The 19,101-nt window shown below is 44.1% G+C and overlaps 1 protein-coding gene across 1 annotated transcript in view; it reads left to right on the top strand.

Moving 5' to 3' along the window:
• LOC139405583 (CUB and sushi domain-containing protein 3-like) overlaps window positions 1-19,101 on the top strand; it is a 493,337-nt gene that overhangs the window by 153,161 nt on the left and 321,075 nt on the right. The window contains exons 22-23 of the mRNA XM_071147995.1: window positions 3,265-3,421; window positions 15,065-15,256. Coding sequence (XP_071004096.1) covers window positions 3,265-3,421; window positions 15,065-15,256 — 349 coding nt within the window. The remainder of the gene's footprint in view (window positions 1-3,264; window positions 3,422-15,064; window positions 15,257-19,101) is intronic.

The following is a 19,101-nucleotide window of genomic DNA, read 5'->3' as shown; positions in this document are numbered from 1 at the left end:
GGGTGTTACGGTACAGAGTCAATGTGGAGGCTATATACAGGGTGTTACGGTACAGAGTCAATGTGGAGGCTATATACAGGGGGTACCGGTACAGAGTCAATGTGGAGGCTATATACAGGGTGTTACGGTACAGAGTCAATGTGGAGGCTATATACAGGGTGTTACGGTACAGAGTCAATGTGGAGGCTATATACAGGGTGTTACGGTACAGAGTCAATGTGGAGGCTATATACAGGGTATTACGGTACAGAGTCAATGTGGAGGCTATATACAGGGGGTACCGGTACAGAGTCAATGTGGAGGCTATATACAGGGTGTTACGGCACAGAGTCAATGTGGAGGCTATATACAGGGTGTTACGGTACAGAGTCAATGTGGAGGCTATATACAGGGTATTACGGTACAGAGTCAATGTGGAGGCTATATACAGGGTATTACGGTACAGAGTCAATGTGGAGGCTATATACAGGGTGTTGCGGTACAGAGTCAATGTGGAGGCTATATACAGGGTATTACGGTACAGAGTCAATGTGGAGGCTATATACAGGGTATTACGGTACAGAGTCAATGTGGAGGCTATATACAGGGTATTACGGTACAGAGTCAATGTGGAGGCTATATACAGGGTGTTGCGGTACAGAGTCAATGTGGAGGCTATATACAGGGGGTACTGGAGCAGAGTCAATGTGGAGGCTATATACAGGGTGTTACGGTACAGAGTCAATGTGGAGGCTATATACAGGGTGTTACGGTACAGAGTCAATGTGGAGGCTATATACAGGGTATTACGGTACAGAGTCAATGTGGAGGCTATATACAGGGTGTTGCGGTACAGAGTCAATGTGGAGGCTATATACAGGGTGTTACGGTACAGAGTCAATGTGGAGGCTATATACAGGGTATTACGGTACAGAGTCAATGTGGAGGCTATATACAGGGGGTACCGGTACAGAGTCAATGTGGAGGCTATATACAGGGTGTTACGGCACAGAGTCAATGTGGAGGCTATATACAGGGTGTTACGGTACAGAGTCAATGTGGAGGCTATATACAGGGTATTACGGTACAGAGTCAATGTGGAGGCTATATACAGGGTGTTGCGGTACAGAGTCAATGTGGAGGCTATATACAGGGGGTACTGGAGCAGAGTCAATGTGGAGGCTATATACAGGGTGTTACGGTACAGAGTCAATGTGGAGGCTATATACAGGGGGTACCAGTACAGAGTCCATGTGGAGGCTATATACAGGGGGTACCGGTGCAGAGTCAATGTGGAGGCTATATACAGGGGGGTACCGGTACAGAGTCAATGTGGAGGCTATATACAGGGGGGTACCGGTACAGAGTCAATGTGGAGGCTATATACAGGGGGGTACCGGTACAGAGTCAATGTGGAGGCTATATACAGGGGGTACCAGTACAGATTCAATGTGGAGGCTATATACAGGGGGTACCGGTACAGAGTCAATGTGGAGGCTATATACAGGGGGTACTGGTACAGAGTCAATGTGGAGGCTATATACAGGGGAGTACCGGTACAGAGTCAATGTGGAGGCTATATACAGGGGGTACCGGTACAGAGTCAATGTGGAGGCTATATACAGGGGCTACTGGTACAGAGTCAATGTGGAGGCTATATACAGGGTGTTACGATACGGAGTCAACATGGAGGCTATATACAGGGAGTTATGGTACGGAGTCAATGTGGATGCTATATACAGGGGGTACCGCAAAAGAGGGTTCTGGGTAGCAGCAGCGCAAAAGAGGGTTCTGGGTAGCAGCAGCGTAAAAGAGGGTTCCGGGTAGCAGCAGAGTAAAAGAGGGTTCTGGGTAGCAGCAGCGTAAAAGAGGGTTCCGGGTAGCAGCAGAGTAAAAGAGGGTTCTGGGTAGCAGCAGAGTAAAAGAGGGTTCTGGGTAGCAGCAGCGTAAAAGAGGGTTCCGGGTAGCAGCAGCGTAAAAGAGGGTTCCGGGTAGCAGCAGAGTAAAAGAGGGTTCTGGGTAGCAGCAGCGTAAAAGAGGGTTCCGGGTAGCAGCAGAGTAAAAGAGGGTTCTGGGTAGCAGCAGAGTAAAAGAGGGTTCTGGGTAGCAGCAGAGTAAAAGAGGGTTCCGGGTAGCAGCAGAGTAAAAGAGGGTTCTGGGTAGCAGCAGAGTAAAAGAGGGTTCTGGGTAGCAGCAGAGTAAAAGAGGATTCTGGGTAGCAGCAGAGTAAAAGAGGGTTCTGGGTAGCAGCAGCGTAAAAGAGGATTCTGGGTAGCAGCAGCGTAAAAGAGGATTCTGGGTAGCAGCAGCGTAAAAGAGGATTCTGGGTAGCAGCAGCGTAAAAGAGGATTCTGGGTAGCAGCAGCGTAAAAGAGGATTCTGGGTAGCAGCAGAGTAAAAGAGGGTCTGGGTAGCCCTTTGATGAGCTGTTCCGGAGTCTTATGGCTTGGGGGTAGAAGCTGTTAAGAAGCCTTCAGCTGCTCCCCTCTCTGGGTATTCAACCACTCTGTATCAATAGATTACAGAATATCTACGTAGATTGATGGATGGTGAGTGAATGGATGGATGGAGGGATGGAGGGATGGAGGGATGGAGGGATGGACGGATGGATGGATGGATGGAGGGATGGATGGATGGAGGGATGGATGGATGGACGGATGGATGGATGGACGGATGGATGGATAGAGGGATGGATGGATGGATGGATGGATGGATGGATGGATGGATGGATGGATGGATGGATGGATGGAGGGATGGATGGACAGATGGACGGATGGAGGGATGGATGGATGGAGGGATGGATGGATGGATGGATGGATGGATGGATGGATGGATGGGTGATGGATGAATGGGTGGATGGACAGGATGAATGGGTGGATGGGTAAATGTGTGGATGGACGAATGGGTGGATGCATGAATGGGTGGATGGATGAAAGGGTACCTGAATGAATGGATGGATGGATGAGTGGATGAACAGATGGATGGATGGATGCATAGATGGATGGATGAATGAATGAATTAATGGATTGATGATTGGATGGATGGATGAATGGATGAATGGATTAATGGATGGATGGAGGAATGAATGACTGAATGGATGAATGAATGACTGAATGGATGAATGAATGGATGAATGAATGAATGAATGAATGGATGAATGAATGAATGGATGAATGAATGAATGAGTGAGTGAGTGGCTGGGTGAGTGGGTGAGTGGGTGAGTGAGTGGGTGAGTGGGTGAGTGAGTGGATTTGACGTTAACCCCCTGTTGTCTCCTCTCTGCAGGTCTATGATGGAGGGGACAGTGCTGCTGCTGTTCTGGGTACCTACACCGGCTCCACCATGTTAGGCCTGGTCCTCACCTCCACCTCCAATCACCTGTGGCTGGAGTTCTACTCAGACCAGGAGCACACAGCAGGGGGCTTCAGACTCAGCTACTCCAGTGAGGAACACACACACACGCACGCACGCACGCACACACACACACACACACACACACACACACACACACACACACACACACACACACACACCTTCATCTTCCTCTGACTGTGTGTTCAAACAGTGACTTATTTGACTGACAAATATTCCCTTTATAGTGTCTGAAATGGCACCCTATCCCCTTTATAGTGTCTGAAATGGCACCCTATCCCCTTTACAGTGTCTGAAATGGCACCCTATCCCCTATATGGTGCTCTATGCAGGCTCTGGTTAAACAAAGTGCACTATTTAGGGAATCCAATGGCATTTCAGGACGCAACCTAACTTTTTATTTTTCTCGATAATGATATTCATCCACACAGCGTGGGGGCTTCCAGAGGAGAACAACATGCTTTCTCTGCAATTACTTTGACTGGGTAACTTGTAGTGTTACCTGCCTTGTTAAAAGTTTGGAAATATCTGAGCAAATAAGTGTTTTGCAATTTGTAAGCAGACTTGTTGTAAGAATAGGGTAGAAACCTTACTCACCAGTCGCCCCCCCCCCCCCCCCCCCCCCCGACCCCCCCCCCCCATCCTGCTATTTGTAAAATAACAAACCTGTTCCTAAGACAGAGCGAATTCAGTATGAGTGATTTGTTGTCCAGGAAGCGGGAACAGGCCAGGGTTGGAAGGGTCAGCTTAAATCTCGTTCAGAACATGAAATCTGATGTTTTCACGGTCGTTAGAGAGGGAAGCGTGTAGGTAATTTTCTAAATGTAGGCAGTAACTGTTGTGATTTATCCTGGCCATGACACTTGTAATACTGTAATAACATCTAGCATGGTGCTGTGTCTCTGCTAGGAGGCAGTAACATAAATCATAATTACGTACAAAATGGCACCCTATTCCCGATATAGTGCACTATGTTTGACCTGAGCCCAACAAAAGTAGTGCACTACATAGGGAATAGGGTTCCATTTGGGACGAAGACAGACATGCTCTCTGCTGCTGCCGCATAGCACGGCACTTTACAGTTACAACCTGACTGACTGGAGGAGACTAGACATGACCACAGTCCTTTACAGATACAACCTGACTGACTGGAGGAGACTTGACATGACCACAGTCCTTTACAGTTACAACCTGACTGACTGGAGGAGACTTGACATGACCACAGTCCTTTACAGTTACAACCTGACTGACTGGAGGAGACTAGACATGACCACAGTCCTTTACAGATACAACCTGACTGACTGGAGGAGACTAGACATGACCACAGTCCTTTACAGATACAACCTGACTGACTGGAGGAGACTTGACATGACCACAGTCCTTTACAGATACAACCTGACTGACTGGAGGAGACTAGACATGACCACAGTCCTTTACAGATACAACCTGACTGACTGGAGGAGACTAGACATGACCACAGTCCTTTACAGTTACAACCTGACTGACTGGAGGAGACTTGACATGACCACAGTCCTTTACAGATACAACCTGACTGACTGGAGGAGACTAGACATGACCACAGTCCTTTACAGTTACAACCTGACTGACTGGAGGAGACTAGACATGACCACAGTCCTTTACAGATACAACCTGACTGACTGGAGGAGACTTGACATGACCACAGTCCTTTGCAGTTACAACCTGACTGACTGGAGGAGACTTGACATGACCACAGTCCTTTACAGTTACAACCTGACTGACTGGAGGAGACTAGACATGACCACAGTCCTTTACAGATACAACCTGACTGACTGGAGGAGACTAGACATGACCACAGTCCTTTACAGATACAACTATCCATTATGGCTCTAATCTGATAGTGGTAGTTGGGTGGGAGATGGCTAGTCTCCTTTATAGCTCTAATCTGATAGTGGTGGTGGGGTGGTAGATGTCTAGTCTCCATTATGGCTCAAATACGATAGTGGTAGATGTCTAGTCTCCATTATGGCTCTAATATGATAGTGGTGGTGGGGTGGTAGATGTCTAGTCTCCTTTAAGGTTCTAATCTGATAGTGGTAGATGTCTAGTCTCCCTTATGGCTCTATTCTGATAGTGGTAGATGTCTAGTCTCCTTTATGGTTCTAATCTGATAGTGGTAGATATCTAGTCTCCATTATGGCTCTAACATGATAGTGGTAGATGTCTACTCTCCATTATGGCTCTAATCTGATAGTGGTGGTGGGGTGGTAGATGTCTAGTCTCCTTTATGGCTCTAATCTGATAGTGGTAGTTGGGTGGTAGATGGCTAGTCTCCTTTATGGCTCTAATCTGATAGTGGTAGAAAGTAGTGCACTACATAGGGAATAGGGTTCCATTTGGGACGAAGACAGACATGCTCTCTGCTGCTGCCGCATAGCACGGCACTTTACAGTTACAACCTGACTGACTGGAGGAGACTAGACATGACCACAGTCCTTTACAGATACAACCTGACTGACTGGAGGAGACTTGACATGACCACAGTCCTTTACAGATACAACCTGACTGACTGGAGGAGACTTGACATGACCACAGTCCTTTACAGATACAACCTGACTGACTGGAGGAGACTAGACATGACCACAGTCCTTTACAGTTACAACCTGACTGACTGGAGGAGACTTGACATGACCACAGTCCTTTACAGATACAACCTGACTGACTGGAGGACACTAGACATGACCACAGTCCTTTACAGTTACAACCTGACTGACTGGAGGAGACTAGACATGACCACAGTCCTTTACAGATACAACCTGACTGACTGGAGGAGACTTGACATGACCACAGTCCTTTGCAGTTACAACCTGACTGACTGGAGGAGACTTGACATGACCACAGTCCTTTACAGTTACAACCTGACTGACTGGAGGAGACTAGACATGACCACAGTCCTTTACAGATACAACCTGACTGACTGGAGGAGACTAGACATGACCACAGTCCTTTACAGATACAACCTGACTGACTGGAGGAGACTTGACATGACCACAGTCCTTTACAGATACAACCTGACTGACTGGAAGAGACTAGACATGACCACAGTCCTTTACAGATACAACCTGACTGACTGGAGGAGACTAGACATGACCACAGTCCTTTACAGTTACAACCTGACTGACTGGAGGAGACTTGACATGACCACAGTCCTTTACAGATACAACCTGACTGACTGGAGGAGACTAGACATGACCACAGTCCTTTACAGTTACAACCTGACTGACTGGAGGAGACTAGACATGACCACAGTCCTTTACAGCTACAACCTGACTGACTGGAGAAGACTAGACATGACCACAGTCCTTTACAGTTACAACCTGACTGGACGAGACTAGACATGACCACTGTCCTTTACAGATACAACCTGACTGGAGGAGACTAGACATGACCACAGTCCTTTACAGTTACAACCTGACTGACTGGAGGAGACTTGACATGACCACAGTCCTTTACAGATACAACCTGACTGGAGGAGACTAGACATGACCACAGTCCTTTACAGATACAACCTGACTGACTGGAGGAGACTAGACATGACCACAGTCCTTTACAGTTACAACCTGACTGACTGGAGGAGACTTGACATGACCACAGTCCTTTACAGATACAACCTGACTGACTGGAGGAGACTAGACATGACCACAGTCCTTTACAGTTACAACCTGACTGGAGGAGACTAGACATGACCACAGTCCTTTACAGATACAACCTGACTGACTGGAGGAGACTAGACATGACCACAGTCCTTTACAGTTACAACCTGACTGGAGGAGACTAGACATGACCACAGTCCTTTACAGATACAACCTGACTGACTGGAGGAGACTAGACATGACCACAGTCCTTTACAGTTACAACCTGACTGACTGGAGGAGACTAGACATGACCACAGTCCTTTACAGTTACAACCTGACTGGAGGAGACTAGACATGACCACAGTCCTTTACAGATACAACCTGACTGACTGGAGGAGACTAGACATGACCACAGTCCTTTACAGATACAACCTGACTGGAGGAGACTAGACATGACCACAGTCCTTTACAGATACAACCTGACTGGAGGAGACTAGACATGACCACAGTCCTTTACAGATACAACCTGACTGACTGGAGGAGACTAGACATGACCACAGTCCTTTACAGATACAACCTGACTGACTGGAGGAGACTAGACATGACCACAGTCCTTTACAGATACAACCTGACGGACGAGACTAGACATGACCAAAAAAATAACTGAAAGAGATCTACCTGGAACCAAAAAGGGTTCTTTAAATGGTTCTCCTATGAGGACATCTGGACAGCCTAAGCGTGACATGACCAAAACATTACCTGAAAGAGATCTACCTGGAACCAAAAGGGTTCTTTAAATGGTTCTCCTATGAGGACATCTGGACAGCCTAAGCGTGTGTGTACTATATTTTTGTTGGCTATTTGATAGCTAATACATTCAACAATAAATATTAATACAACAACTAATATGCAACAATTACAAGTTAATTAGTGCTCAGAACCAAAAGTGGGAGGACAATAAACATATGCTACATTGCCTCCACTAATCTGGTAGTGGTAGTGGGGTGCTAGATATCCAGTCTCCAATATGGCTCTAATCTGATAGTGTTAGATGTCAGGTATCCGTTATGGATCTAATCTGATAGTGGTAGATGTCTAGTCTCCTTTATGGATCTAATCTCATAGTGGTAGATATCCAGTCTCCATTATGGCTCTAATCTGATAGTGGTAGTGGGGTGGTAGATGTCCAGTCTCCTTTATGGCTCTAATCTGATTGTGGTAGATGTATAGTCTCCTTTTTGACTCTAATCTGATAGTGGTAGTGGGGTGGTAGATGGCTAGTCTCCTTTATAGCTCTAATCTGATAGTGGTGGTGGGGTGGTAGATGTCTAGTCTCCATTATGGCTCAAATATGATAGTGGTAGATGTCCAGTCTCCTTTATGGCTCTAATCTGATTGTGGTAGTGGGGTGGTAGATGGCTAGTCTCCTTTATAGCTCTAATCTGATAGTGGTGGTGGGGTGGTAGATGTCTAGTCTCCATTATGGCTCAAATATGATAGTGGTAGATGTCTAGTCTCCTTTATGGCTCTAATCTGATAATGGTAGATGTCTAGTCTCCTTAAAGGTTCTAATCTGATAGTGGTAGATGTCTAGTCTCCCTTATGGCTCTATTCTGATAGTGGTAGATGTCTAGTCTCCTTTATGGTTCTAATCTGATAGTGGTAGATATCTACTCTCCATTATGGCTCTAATCTGATAGTGGTGGTGGGGTGGTAGATGTCTAGTCTCCTTTATGGCTCTAATCTGATAGTGGTAGTTGGGTGGTAGATGGCTAGTCTCCTTTATGGCTCTAATCTGATAGTGGTAGATGTCTAGTATCCTTTATGGCTCTAATCTGATAGTGGTAGATGTCTAGTCTCCATTTTGTCTCTAAAATGATAGTGGTAGATGTCTAGTCTCCTTTTTGACTCTAATCTGATAGTGGTAGTGGGGTGGTAGATGTCTAGTCTCCTTTATGACTCTAATCCGATAGTGGTAGATGTCTAGTCTCCTTTATGGTTCTAATCTGATTGTGGTAGTGGGGGGGGGGGGGGGGTAGATGTCCAGTCTCCTTTATGGCTCTAATCTGTTTGTGGTAGTGGGGTGGTAGATGTTTAGTTTCCATTATGGCTCTAATCTGATAGTGGTAGTTGGGTGGTAGATGGCTAGACTCCTTTATAGCTCTAATCTGATAGTGGTGGTGGGGTGGTAGATGTCTAGTCTCCATTATGGCTCAAATACGATAGTGGTAGATGTCTAGTCTCCATTATGGCTCTAATATGATAGTGGTGGTGGGGTGGTAGATGTCTAGTCCCCATTATGGCTCTAATCTGATAGTGGTAGATTTATAGTCTCCATTATGGCTCTAAAATGATAGTGGTAGATGTCTACTCTCCATTATGGCTCTAATCTGATAGTGGTGATGGGGTGGTAGATGTCTAGTCTCCATTATGGCTCTAATCTGATAGTGGTAGTGGGGTGGTAGATGTCTAGTCTCCTTTATGGTTCTAATCTGATAGTGGTAGATATCTAGTCTCCATTATGGCTCTAACATGATAGTGGTAGATGTCTACTCTCCATTATGGCTCTAATCTGATAGTGGTGGTGGGGTGGTAGATGTCTAGTCTCCTTTATGGCTCTAATCTGATAGTGGTAGTTGGGTGGTAGATGGCTAGTCTCCTTTATGGCTCTAATCTGATAGTGGTAGATGTCTAGTATCCTTTATGGCTCTAATCTGATAGTGGTAGATGTCTAGTCTCCATTTTGTCTCTAAAATGATAGTGGTAGATGTCTAGTCTCCTTTTTGACTCTAATCTGATAGTGGTAGTGGGGTGGTAGATGTCTAGTCTCCTTTATGACTCTAATCCGATAGTGGTAGATGTCTAGTCTCCTTTATGGTTCTAATCTGATTGTGGTAGTGGGGGGGGGGGGGGGTAGATGTCCAGTCTCCTTTATGGCTCTAATCTGTTTGTGGTAGTGGGGTGGTAGATGTTTAGTTTCCATTATGGCTCTAATCTGATAGTGGTAGTTGGGTGGGAGATGGCTAGTCTCCTTTATAGCTCTAATCTGATAGTGGTGGTGGGGTGGTAGATGTCTAGTCTCCATTATGGCTCAAATACGATAGTGGTAGATGTCTAGTCTCCATTATGGCTCTAATATGATAGTGGTGGTGGGGTGGTAGATGTCTAGTCTCCATTATGGCTCTAATCTGATAGTGGTAGATGTCTAGTCTCCTTTAAGGTTCTAATCTGATAGTGGTAGATGTCTAGTCTCCCTTATGGCTCTATTCTGATAGTGGTAGATGTCTAGTCTCCTTTATGGTTCTAATCTGATAGTGGTAGATATCTAGTCTCCATTATGGCTCTAACATGATAGTGGTAGATGTCTACTCTCCATTATGGCTCTAATCTGATAGTGGTGGTGGGGTGGTAGATGTCTAGTCTCCTTTATGGCTCTAATCTGATAGTGGTAGTTGGGTGGTAGATGGCTAGTCTCCTTTATGGCTCTAATCTGATAGTGGTAGATGTCTAGTATCCTTTATGGCTCTAATCTGATAGTGGTAGATGTCTAGTCTCCATTTTGTCTCTAAAATGATAGTGGTAGATGTCTAGTCTCCTTTTTGACTCTAATCTGATAGTGGTAGTGGGGTGGTAGATGTCTAGTCTCCTTTATGACTCTAATCCGATAGTGGTAGATGTCTAGTCTCCTTTATGGTTCTAATCTGATTGTGGTAGTGGGGGGGGGGGGTAGATGTCCAGTCTCCTTTATGGCTCTAATCTGTTTGTGGTAGTGGGGTGGTAGATGTTTAGTTTCCATTATGGCTCTAATCTGATAGTGGTAGTTGGGTGGGAGATGGCTAGTCTCCTTTATAGCTCTAATCTGATAGTGGTGGTGGGGTGGTAGATGTCTAGTCTCCATTATGGCTCAAATACGATAGTGGTAGATGTCTAGTCTCCATTATGGCTCTAATATGATAGTGGTGGTGGGGTGGTAGATGTCTAGTCTCCATTATGGCTCTAATCTGATAGTGGTAGATTTATAGTCTCCATTATGGCTCTAAAATGATAGTGGTAGATGTCTACTCTCCATTATTGCTCTAATCTGATAGTGGTGATGGGGTGGTAGATGTCTAGTCTCCATTATGGCTCTAATCTGATAGTGGTAGTGGGGTGGTAGATGTCTAGTCTCTTTTATGGTTCTAATCTGATTGTGGTAGTGGGGTTGTAGATGTCTAGTCTCCTTTATGGCTCTAATATGATAGTGGTAGATGTATAGTCTCCATTATGGCTCTAATATGATAGTGGTAGATGTCTAGTCTCCATTATGGCTCTAAAATTATAGTGGTAGATGTCTAGTCTCCTTTTTGACTCTAATCTGATAGTGGTAGATGTCTAGTCTCCTTTATGGTTCTAATCTGATTGTGGTAGTGGGGTGGTAGATGTCTAGTCTCCTTTATGGCTCTAAGCTGATTGTGGTAGTGGGGTGGTAGATGTTTAGTCTCCATTATGGCTCTAATCTGATAGTGGTAGTTGGGTGGTAGATGGCTAGTCTCTTTTCTGGCTCTAATCTGATAGTGTTGGTGGGGTGGTAGTCGTCTAGTCTCCATTATGGGTCAAATATGATAGTGACAGATGTCTAGTCTCCATTATGGCTCTAATATGATAGTTGTAGATGTCTAGTCTCCATTATTGCTCGAATATGATAGTGGTAGATGTCTAGTCTCCATTATGTCTCTAATCTGATAGTGGTAGATATCTACTCTCCATTATGGCTCTAATCTGAAAGTGGTGGTGGGGTGGTAGATGTCTAGTCTCCATTATGGCTCTAATCCGATTGTGGTAGATGTCTAGTCTCCTTTATGGTTCTAATCTGATTGTGGTAGTGGGGTGGTAGATGTCTATTCTCCTTTATGGCTCTAATCTGATTGTGGTAGTGAGGTGGTAGATGTGTATTCTCAATTATGGCTCTAATCTGATAGTGGTAGTTGGGTGGTAGATGTCTAGTCTCCATTATGGCTCAAATATGATAGTGGTAGATGTCTAGTCTCCATTATGGCTCTAATATGATAGTGGTAGATGTCTAGTCTCCATTATGGCTCTAATCTGATAGTGGTAGATGTCTAGTCTCCACTATGGCTCTAATATGATAGTGGTAGATGTCTAGTCTCCTTTATGACTCTAATCTGATAGTGGTAGTGGGGTGGTAGATGTATAGTCTCCTTTATGACTCTAATCCAATAGTGGTAGATGTCTAGTCTCCTTTATGGTTCTAATCTGATTGTGGTAGTGGGGTGGTAGATGTCTAGTCTCCTTTATGGTTCTAATCTGATTGTGGTAGTGGGGTGGTAGATGTCTATCTAGTCTCCTTTATGGTTCAAATCTGATTGTGGTAGTTGGGTGGTAGATGTCTAGTCTCCTTTATGGCTCTATTCTGATAGTGGTAGTTGGGTGGTAGATGTCTAGTCTCCTTTATGTCTCTAATCTGATAGTGGTAGTTGGGTGGTAGATGTCTAGTCTCCATTATGGCTCTAATCTTATAGTGGTAGTGGGGTGGTAGATGTCTAGTCTCCATTATGGCTCTAATCTGATAGTGGTAGATGTCTAGTCTCCTTTATGGCAATAATCTGATAGTGGTAGATGTCTAGTCTCCTTTATGACTCTAATCTGATAGTGGTAGTGGGGTGGTAGATGTCTAGTCTCCTTTATGACTCTAATCCAATAGTGTTAGATGTCTAGTCTCCTTTATGGTTCTAATCTGATTGTGGTAGTTGGGTGGTAGATGTCTAGTCTCCTTTATGGCTCTAATCTGATAGTGGTAGTTGTGTGGTAGATGTCTAGTCTCCATTATGGCTCTAATCTGATAGTGGTAGTGGGGTGGTAGATTAACACATAGGGTTAATACCTCATCCCTAACACATAGGGTTAATACCTCATCCCTAACCCATAGGGTTAAGACCTCATCCCTAACACATAGGTTTAATACCTCATCCCTAACACATAGGCTTAATACCTCATCCCTAACCCATAGGGTTAAGACCTCATCCCTAACAAATAGTGTTAAGACCTCATCCCTAACACATAGGGTTAATACCTCATCCCTAACACATAGGGTTAATATTTTTCCCTTCATCCCACTGTTAAGAGGAGCCTTAGCCTATAGCACTTCTCCATCCTGCTACCAGAGTCACGGTCACTTGAGCAGTTAATTAGCTAGATGTAATTGTTGTCTCTGTCCAGAAAGGATCTTTTTCCTGCTTAGTCATTTAATGGGACTTTAAGTCCACCATACTCACTATGTTCTGAAGCGGGACATTATTCCCACGCTTTATTAATCAATAAGGCCCGCGTCCCAAATGGCACCCTATTCCCTGTAGATATATAGTGCACTACATTTAACCAGAGCATCGGGTGCTACATAGGACATAGTTAATGTCTTTACCACAGGAGGTTGGTGGCACCTTAATAAGGGAGGACGGGCTCGTGCTAATGGCTGTTAATGAGTGAAATGGTAGCGAACATGTTTTCAATGTGTTTTTAATGCCGTTTCCAATTCACGTCGTTCCAGCCATTATTATGAACTGTCCTCCCCTCAGCAGCCTCCTCTGGTCTTTACAATGCAGAGGAATGAGATTATGTCACTGTGTGACACTATGGCTGGTTCCCAGAAACACTTACTAGTTGAAATGCAGACACATTGTTTTCTGAGTTTTGTGTATGTCCTTGTGTATGTGCTCTAGTGTGTGAATGTGTTGTCTCCAGGTGTGCAGCCATAATGTGAGCACATCTGTCGTCTCGAGGATGGTCTCCATAATGTGTGTTGTCTCTAGGATGGTCTCCATAATGTGTGTGGTCTCTAGGACGGTCTCCATAATGTGTGTGGTATCTAGGATGGTCTCCATAATGTGTGTGGTCTCTAGGATGGTCCCCATAATGTGTGTTGTCTCGAGGATGGTCTCTATAAGGTGTGTTATCTCTAGGATGGTCTCCATAATGTGTGTTGTCTCGAGGATGGTCTCCATAATGTGTGTTGTCTCTAGGATGGTCTCCATAATGTGTGTTGTCTCTAGGACAGTCTCCATAATGTGTGTTGTCTCTAGGATGGTTTCCATAATGTGTGTTGTCTTGAGGACGGGCTCTATAAGGTGTGTTGTCTCTAGGATGGTCTCTATAATGTGTGTTGTCTCTAGGACGGTCTCTGTAATGTGTGTTGTCTCTAGGATGGTCTCCATAATGTGTGTGGTCTCTAGGATGGTCCCCATAATGTGTGTGGTCTCTAGGATGGTCTCCATAATGTGTGTAGTCTCCAGGTGTGCAGCCATAATGTGAGCACGTGTGTCCTTGTGTCTGTCGTCTCTAGGATGGTCTCCATAATGTGTGTTGTCTCTAAGATGGTCTCCATAATGTGTGTTGTCTTGAGGACGGTCTCTATAAGGTGCGGTGTCTCTAGGATGGTCTCCATAATGTGTGTTGTCTCTAGGACGGTCTCTGTAATGCGTGTTGTCTCTAGGATGGTCCCCATAATGTGTGTTGTCTCGAGGATGGTCTCTATAAGGTCTGTTGTCTCTAGGATGGTCTCCATAATGGGTGTGGTCTCTAGGACAGTCTCTATAATGTGTGTGGTGTCGAGGATGGTCTCCATAATGTGTGTTGTCTCGAGGATGGTCTCCATAATGTGTGTGGTCTCTAGGATGGTCCCCATAATGTGTGTTGTCTCTAGGACAGTTTCTATAATGTGTTTTGTCTCTAGGAAGGTCTCCATAATGTGTGTTGTCTCTAGGACTGTCTCCATAATGATACAACCAGTTTTTCCCTCTTTGTCTTCTCCTCCACTCTATAATGTGTGTGGTCTCTTGGACAGTCTCTATAATGTGTGTGGTCTCTAGGAAGGTCTCCACAATGTATGTTGTCTCTAGGACAGTTTCTACAATGTGTGTTGTCTCTATGACAGTCTCCATAATGATACAACCTGTTTTCCCCTCTTTGTCTTCTCCTCTACACTATAATGTGTTTTGTCTCTATGACAGTCTCTATAATGTGTGTTGTCTCTAGGACAGTCTCCATAATGATACAACCTGTTTTCCCCTCTTTGTCTTCTCCTCTACTCTATAACTCTCTGGCAGGTTTTGATCTGTCTCACTGCGAGGATCCCGGGGTGCCTCAGTTTGGGTTCAAAGTCAGCGACCAGGGGCACTTCGCTGGCAGTGCCATCACGTACGGCTGTGACCAAGGTTATTCCCTGCACGGAAGTGGCATACTCAAGTGCATGACCCGAGAGAGAAGAGCGTGGGACAACCACCTGCCCTCATGCATAGGTAATCCTTCCTTGTCCCCCTCTTTCTTTCAATCTCTCTTCTCTCTCCATCTCTCTCTCTTTCTATCCATCTCCCTCCCTTCCTGTCTCTCTCTCTCGTTATTTTTCTCGCACCTCTTTCTTTCTCTTTCTCTCTCTCTCCATCTCTCTCTCTCGTTCTATCCCATCTCCCTTCCTCCCTCCCCCACCTCACTCCCTCTATCCCTGTCTCTCTCTCCTGTTCTTTCTCTCTCTCTCTCTGTCTCTCTTTCTTTCTCTTTCTCTCTCTCTCTGTCTCTGTCTTTCTCACGCTCTCTCTCTCTCTGTCTCTCTTTCTTTCTCTTTCTCTCTCCCTCTCTGTCTCTCTGTCTCTCTCTCTCTCTGTCTCTCTGTCTTTCTCTTTCTCTCTCCCTCTCTGTCTCTCTGTCTCTCTCTCTCTCTGTCTCTCTGTCTTTCTCACGCTCTCTCTGTCTCTCTGTCTTTCTCACGCTCTCTCTCTCTCTGTCTCTCTTTCTTTCTCTTTCTCTCTGTCTCTGTCTTTCTCTCTCTCTCTCTGTCTCTCTGTCTTTCTCACGCTCTCTTTCTCTCCCTCCCTGCATCCTTTCCCTGGCAGCCCATATTAGTATACAGTCCAATCAGACAGTCAACATTGCTGAGCTCAGTGTTAATCTCAGGGATTTAGTCCTACATGATTTCCACTTAATTGGACTGTTGGAAAAACGTTCCGCTTTTCATTTAGTTGGAGAAGACAAATAGCTCTCATGTTTTGTTCAGAATAATTGATCCTTGAGAATGGGGGTGATGCCAGTTGGTTCTTTATGTTAAGTGGTCTTGATGCCAGTTGGTTATTTATGTTAAGTGGTCTTGATGCCAGCTGATTCTTTATGTTAAGTGGTCTTGATGCCAGTTGGTTCTTTATGTTAAGTGGTCTTGATGCCAGTTGGTTCTTTATGGTAAGTGGTCTTGATGCCAGTTGGTTCTTTATGTTAAATGGTCTTCATGCCAGTTGGTTCTTTATGTTAAGTAGCCTTGATGCCAGTTGGTTCTTTATGTTAAGTGGTCTTGATGCCAGCTGATTCTTTATGTTAAGTGGTCTTGATGCCAGTTGGTTCTTTATGTTAAGTGGTCTTGATGCCAGTTGGTTCTTTATGGTAAGTGGTCTTGATGCCAGTTGATTCTTTATGTTAAGTGGTCTTGATGCCAGTTGGTTCTTTATGTTAAGTGGTCTTGATGCCAGTTGATTCTTTATGTTAAGTGGTCTTGATGCCAGTTGGTTCTTTATGTTAAGTGGTCTTGATGCCAGTTGGTTCTTTATGTTAAGTGGTCTTGATGCCAGTTGGTTCTTTATGTTAAGTGGTCTTGATGCCAGTTGCTTCTTTATGTTAAATGGTCTTGATGCCAGTTGTTTTTTAACGTTAAGTGAGAGCATTGTGCTGTATTGTAGTGCAGTGATTTCAAATAATTAACTCATCGCATTTTATTATTTATTTATTTCATTTTGAGTGATTGGAAACATTTAAATATCTCTTTTTTTTAGTAGCTCATGGACTAATGCACGTCTATCCAAATCATCCATTTTTTAAAAAGGTTTTTGTCCGTTTTCCATCCTTCCCGTCTGTGATCAGTGTTAGATGTTTAGATTCCTGCATTAGGTTCAGTCCATTGTGAAGGCGAGGAGGACAAACCACTGAGGTTATTCACTGCAATTAGCTTGAATTCTAGCAGGTGTAGAGAAGCTGTGTATCAGCGGTGGATTGTGCTGATAGATTCTGGTAAAAGATGGACATAAACATTTGGCAGGTGTAGCTACAGAGTGGCTTCATAAATGCCACGGAGCCTTGGTTTCTCTATTTAACATGGATTTATTCAGGAATATCTCCTGTGAGCTACTACTGTATTATTTTGTATGCAGTGTTTTGGTTGTTAAACAGTGGCTGGCCCTAAAGAGCTGGAGTTAACACTTTACTGATAGGAAGTCTATTATCCAGCTTGAATAACAAATCCTTTTCAACGGGGACAGAGAGTTTAGTGTATGTAAAACAGAGAGAGAGAGACACTGAGAGAGAGAGACACAGACAGAGAGAGAGAGAGAGAGAGAGACAGAGAGAGACAGAGAGAGAAACGAGAGAGATAGAGACAAGAGAGAGAGAGAGAGAGACCGAGAGACACAGAGAGAGAAACGAGAGAGAGAGAAACGAGAGAGAGAGAGAGAGAGAGAGAGAGAGAGAGAGAAACGAGAGAGAGAGAGAGAAATGAGAGAGAGACAGAGACGAGAGAGAGAGACAGAGAGAGAGAGAGAGAGAGAGAGAGAAAGAGAGAAACGAGAGAGATAGAGACAAGAGAGAGTGAGAGAGACAAGAGAGAGTGCGAGAGCATACAGAAAGACAGTAGAGGATTCTTGTGTATGCAGTGTTTTGGTTGTAAACCAGTGTCTGGCCTAAAGAGCAGGAGCTAACACAGTTTTAACAGGAAGTCTTTTATCCATCTTGAATAGCAAATAATTTTCAACAGGTACAGTGAGTTTATTGTATGTAAAACAGAGAGCGATAGAGCTTCAGAGAGAGAGAGAGAGAGAGAGAGAGAGAGAGAGAGAGAGAGAGAGAAACACGAGAGAGGGACTGCTAATTATCAACATCCAGAAAAGAGCCGTTAAATTATACAACCACCTAAAAGGAAGAGATTCCCAAACCTTCCATAACAAAGCCATCACCTACAGAGAGATTAACCTGGAGAAGAGTCCCCTAAGCAAGCTGGTCCTGGGGCTCTGTTCACAAACACAAACAGACCCAACAGAGCCTCAGGACAGCAACACAATTAGACCCAACCAAATCATGATAAAACAAAAAGATCATTACTTGACAAATTGGAAAGAATTTACAAAAAAACTAGAGCAAACTGGAATGCTATTTGGCCCTAAACAGAGAGTAGAGTACCTGACCACCGTGACTGACCCCAAAATTAAGGAAAGCTTTGACTATGTACAGACTCAGTGAGCATAGCCTTGCTATTGAGAAATGCCACAGGAGGCAGACCTGGCTCTCAAGAGAAGACAGGCTATGTGCCCACTACCCACAAACTGATTTGATAAACTCCCATATCTACTGGGTGAAATACCACAGTGTGACATCACAGCAGCAAGATTTGTGACCTGTTGCCACAAGAAAAGGTCAACCAGTGAAGAACACACACCATTGTAAATACAACCCATATTTATGTTTATTTATGTTCCCTTGTGTTCTTTAACTATTTGCACATCATTACAACACTGTACATAGAAATGTCTTTATTCTTTCGGAACATTTGTGAGTGTAATGTTTTACTGTACATTTTTTATGGTTTATTTCACTTCTGTTTATTATCTATTTCACTTGCTTTGGCAATGTAAACATATGTTTCCTATGCCACTAAAGCCCCTTAAATTGAAATTGAGAGAGAGAGAGAGAGAAACACGAGAGAGAGAGATACACGAGAGAGAGAGAGAGAAACATGAGAGACAAAGGAGAGAGAGAGAGAGAGAGAGAGAGAGAGAGACAGTTGATGAAATGCTTGCTTTCTGCTTTGATACCTGTTATGGTTCTGCTGTTAGATCAGATAGATAGTTAGTTAGATATGTTGTTAGATCAGATAGATAGATAGTTAGATCTGTTGTTAGATCAGATAGATAGATAGTTAGATCTGTTGTTAGATCAGATAGATAGATAGTTAGATGTGTTAGATCAGACAGATAGATAGTTAGATATGTTGTTAGATCAGATAGATAGATAGTTAGATATGTTGTTAGATCAGACAGATAGATAGTTAGATCTGTTGTTAGATCAGATAGATAGATAGTTAGATCTGTTGTTAGATCAGATAGATAGATAGTTA

Source organism: Oncorhynchus clarkii, chromosome 3, assembly GCF_045791955.1.
Source record: "Oncorhynchus clarkii lewisi isolate Uvic-CL-2024 chromosome 3, UVic_Ocla_1.0, whole genome shotgun sequence".
In the NCBI taxonomy this organism is placed as follows: domain Eukaryota; kingdom Metazoa; phylum Chordata; class Actinopteri; order Salmoniformes; family Salmonidae; genus Oncorhynchus; species Oncorhynchus clarkii.
This window is presented reverse-complemented; position numbering and strand designations above follow the sequence as displayed.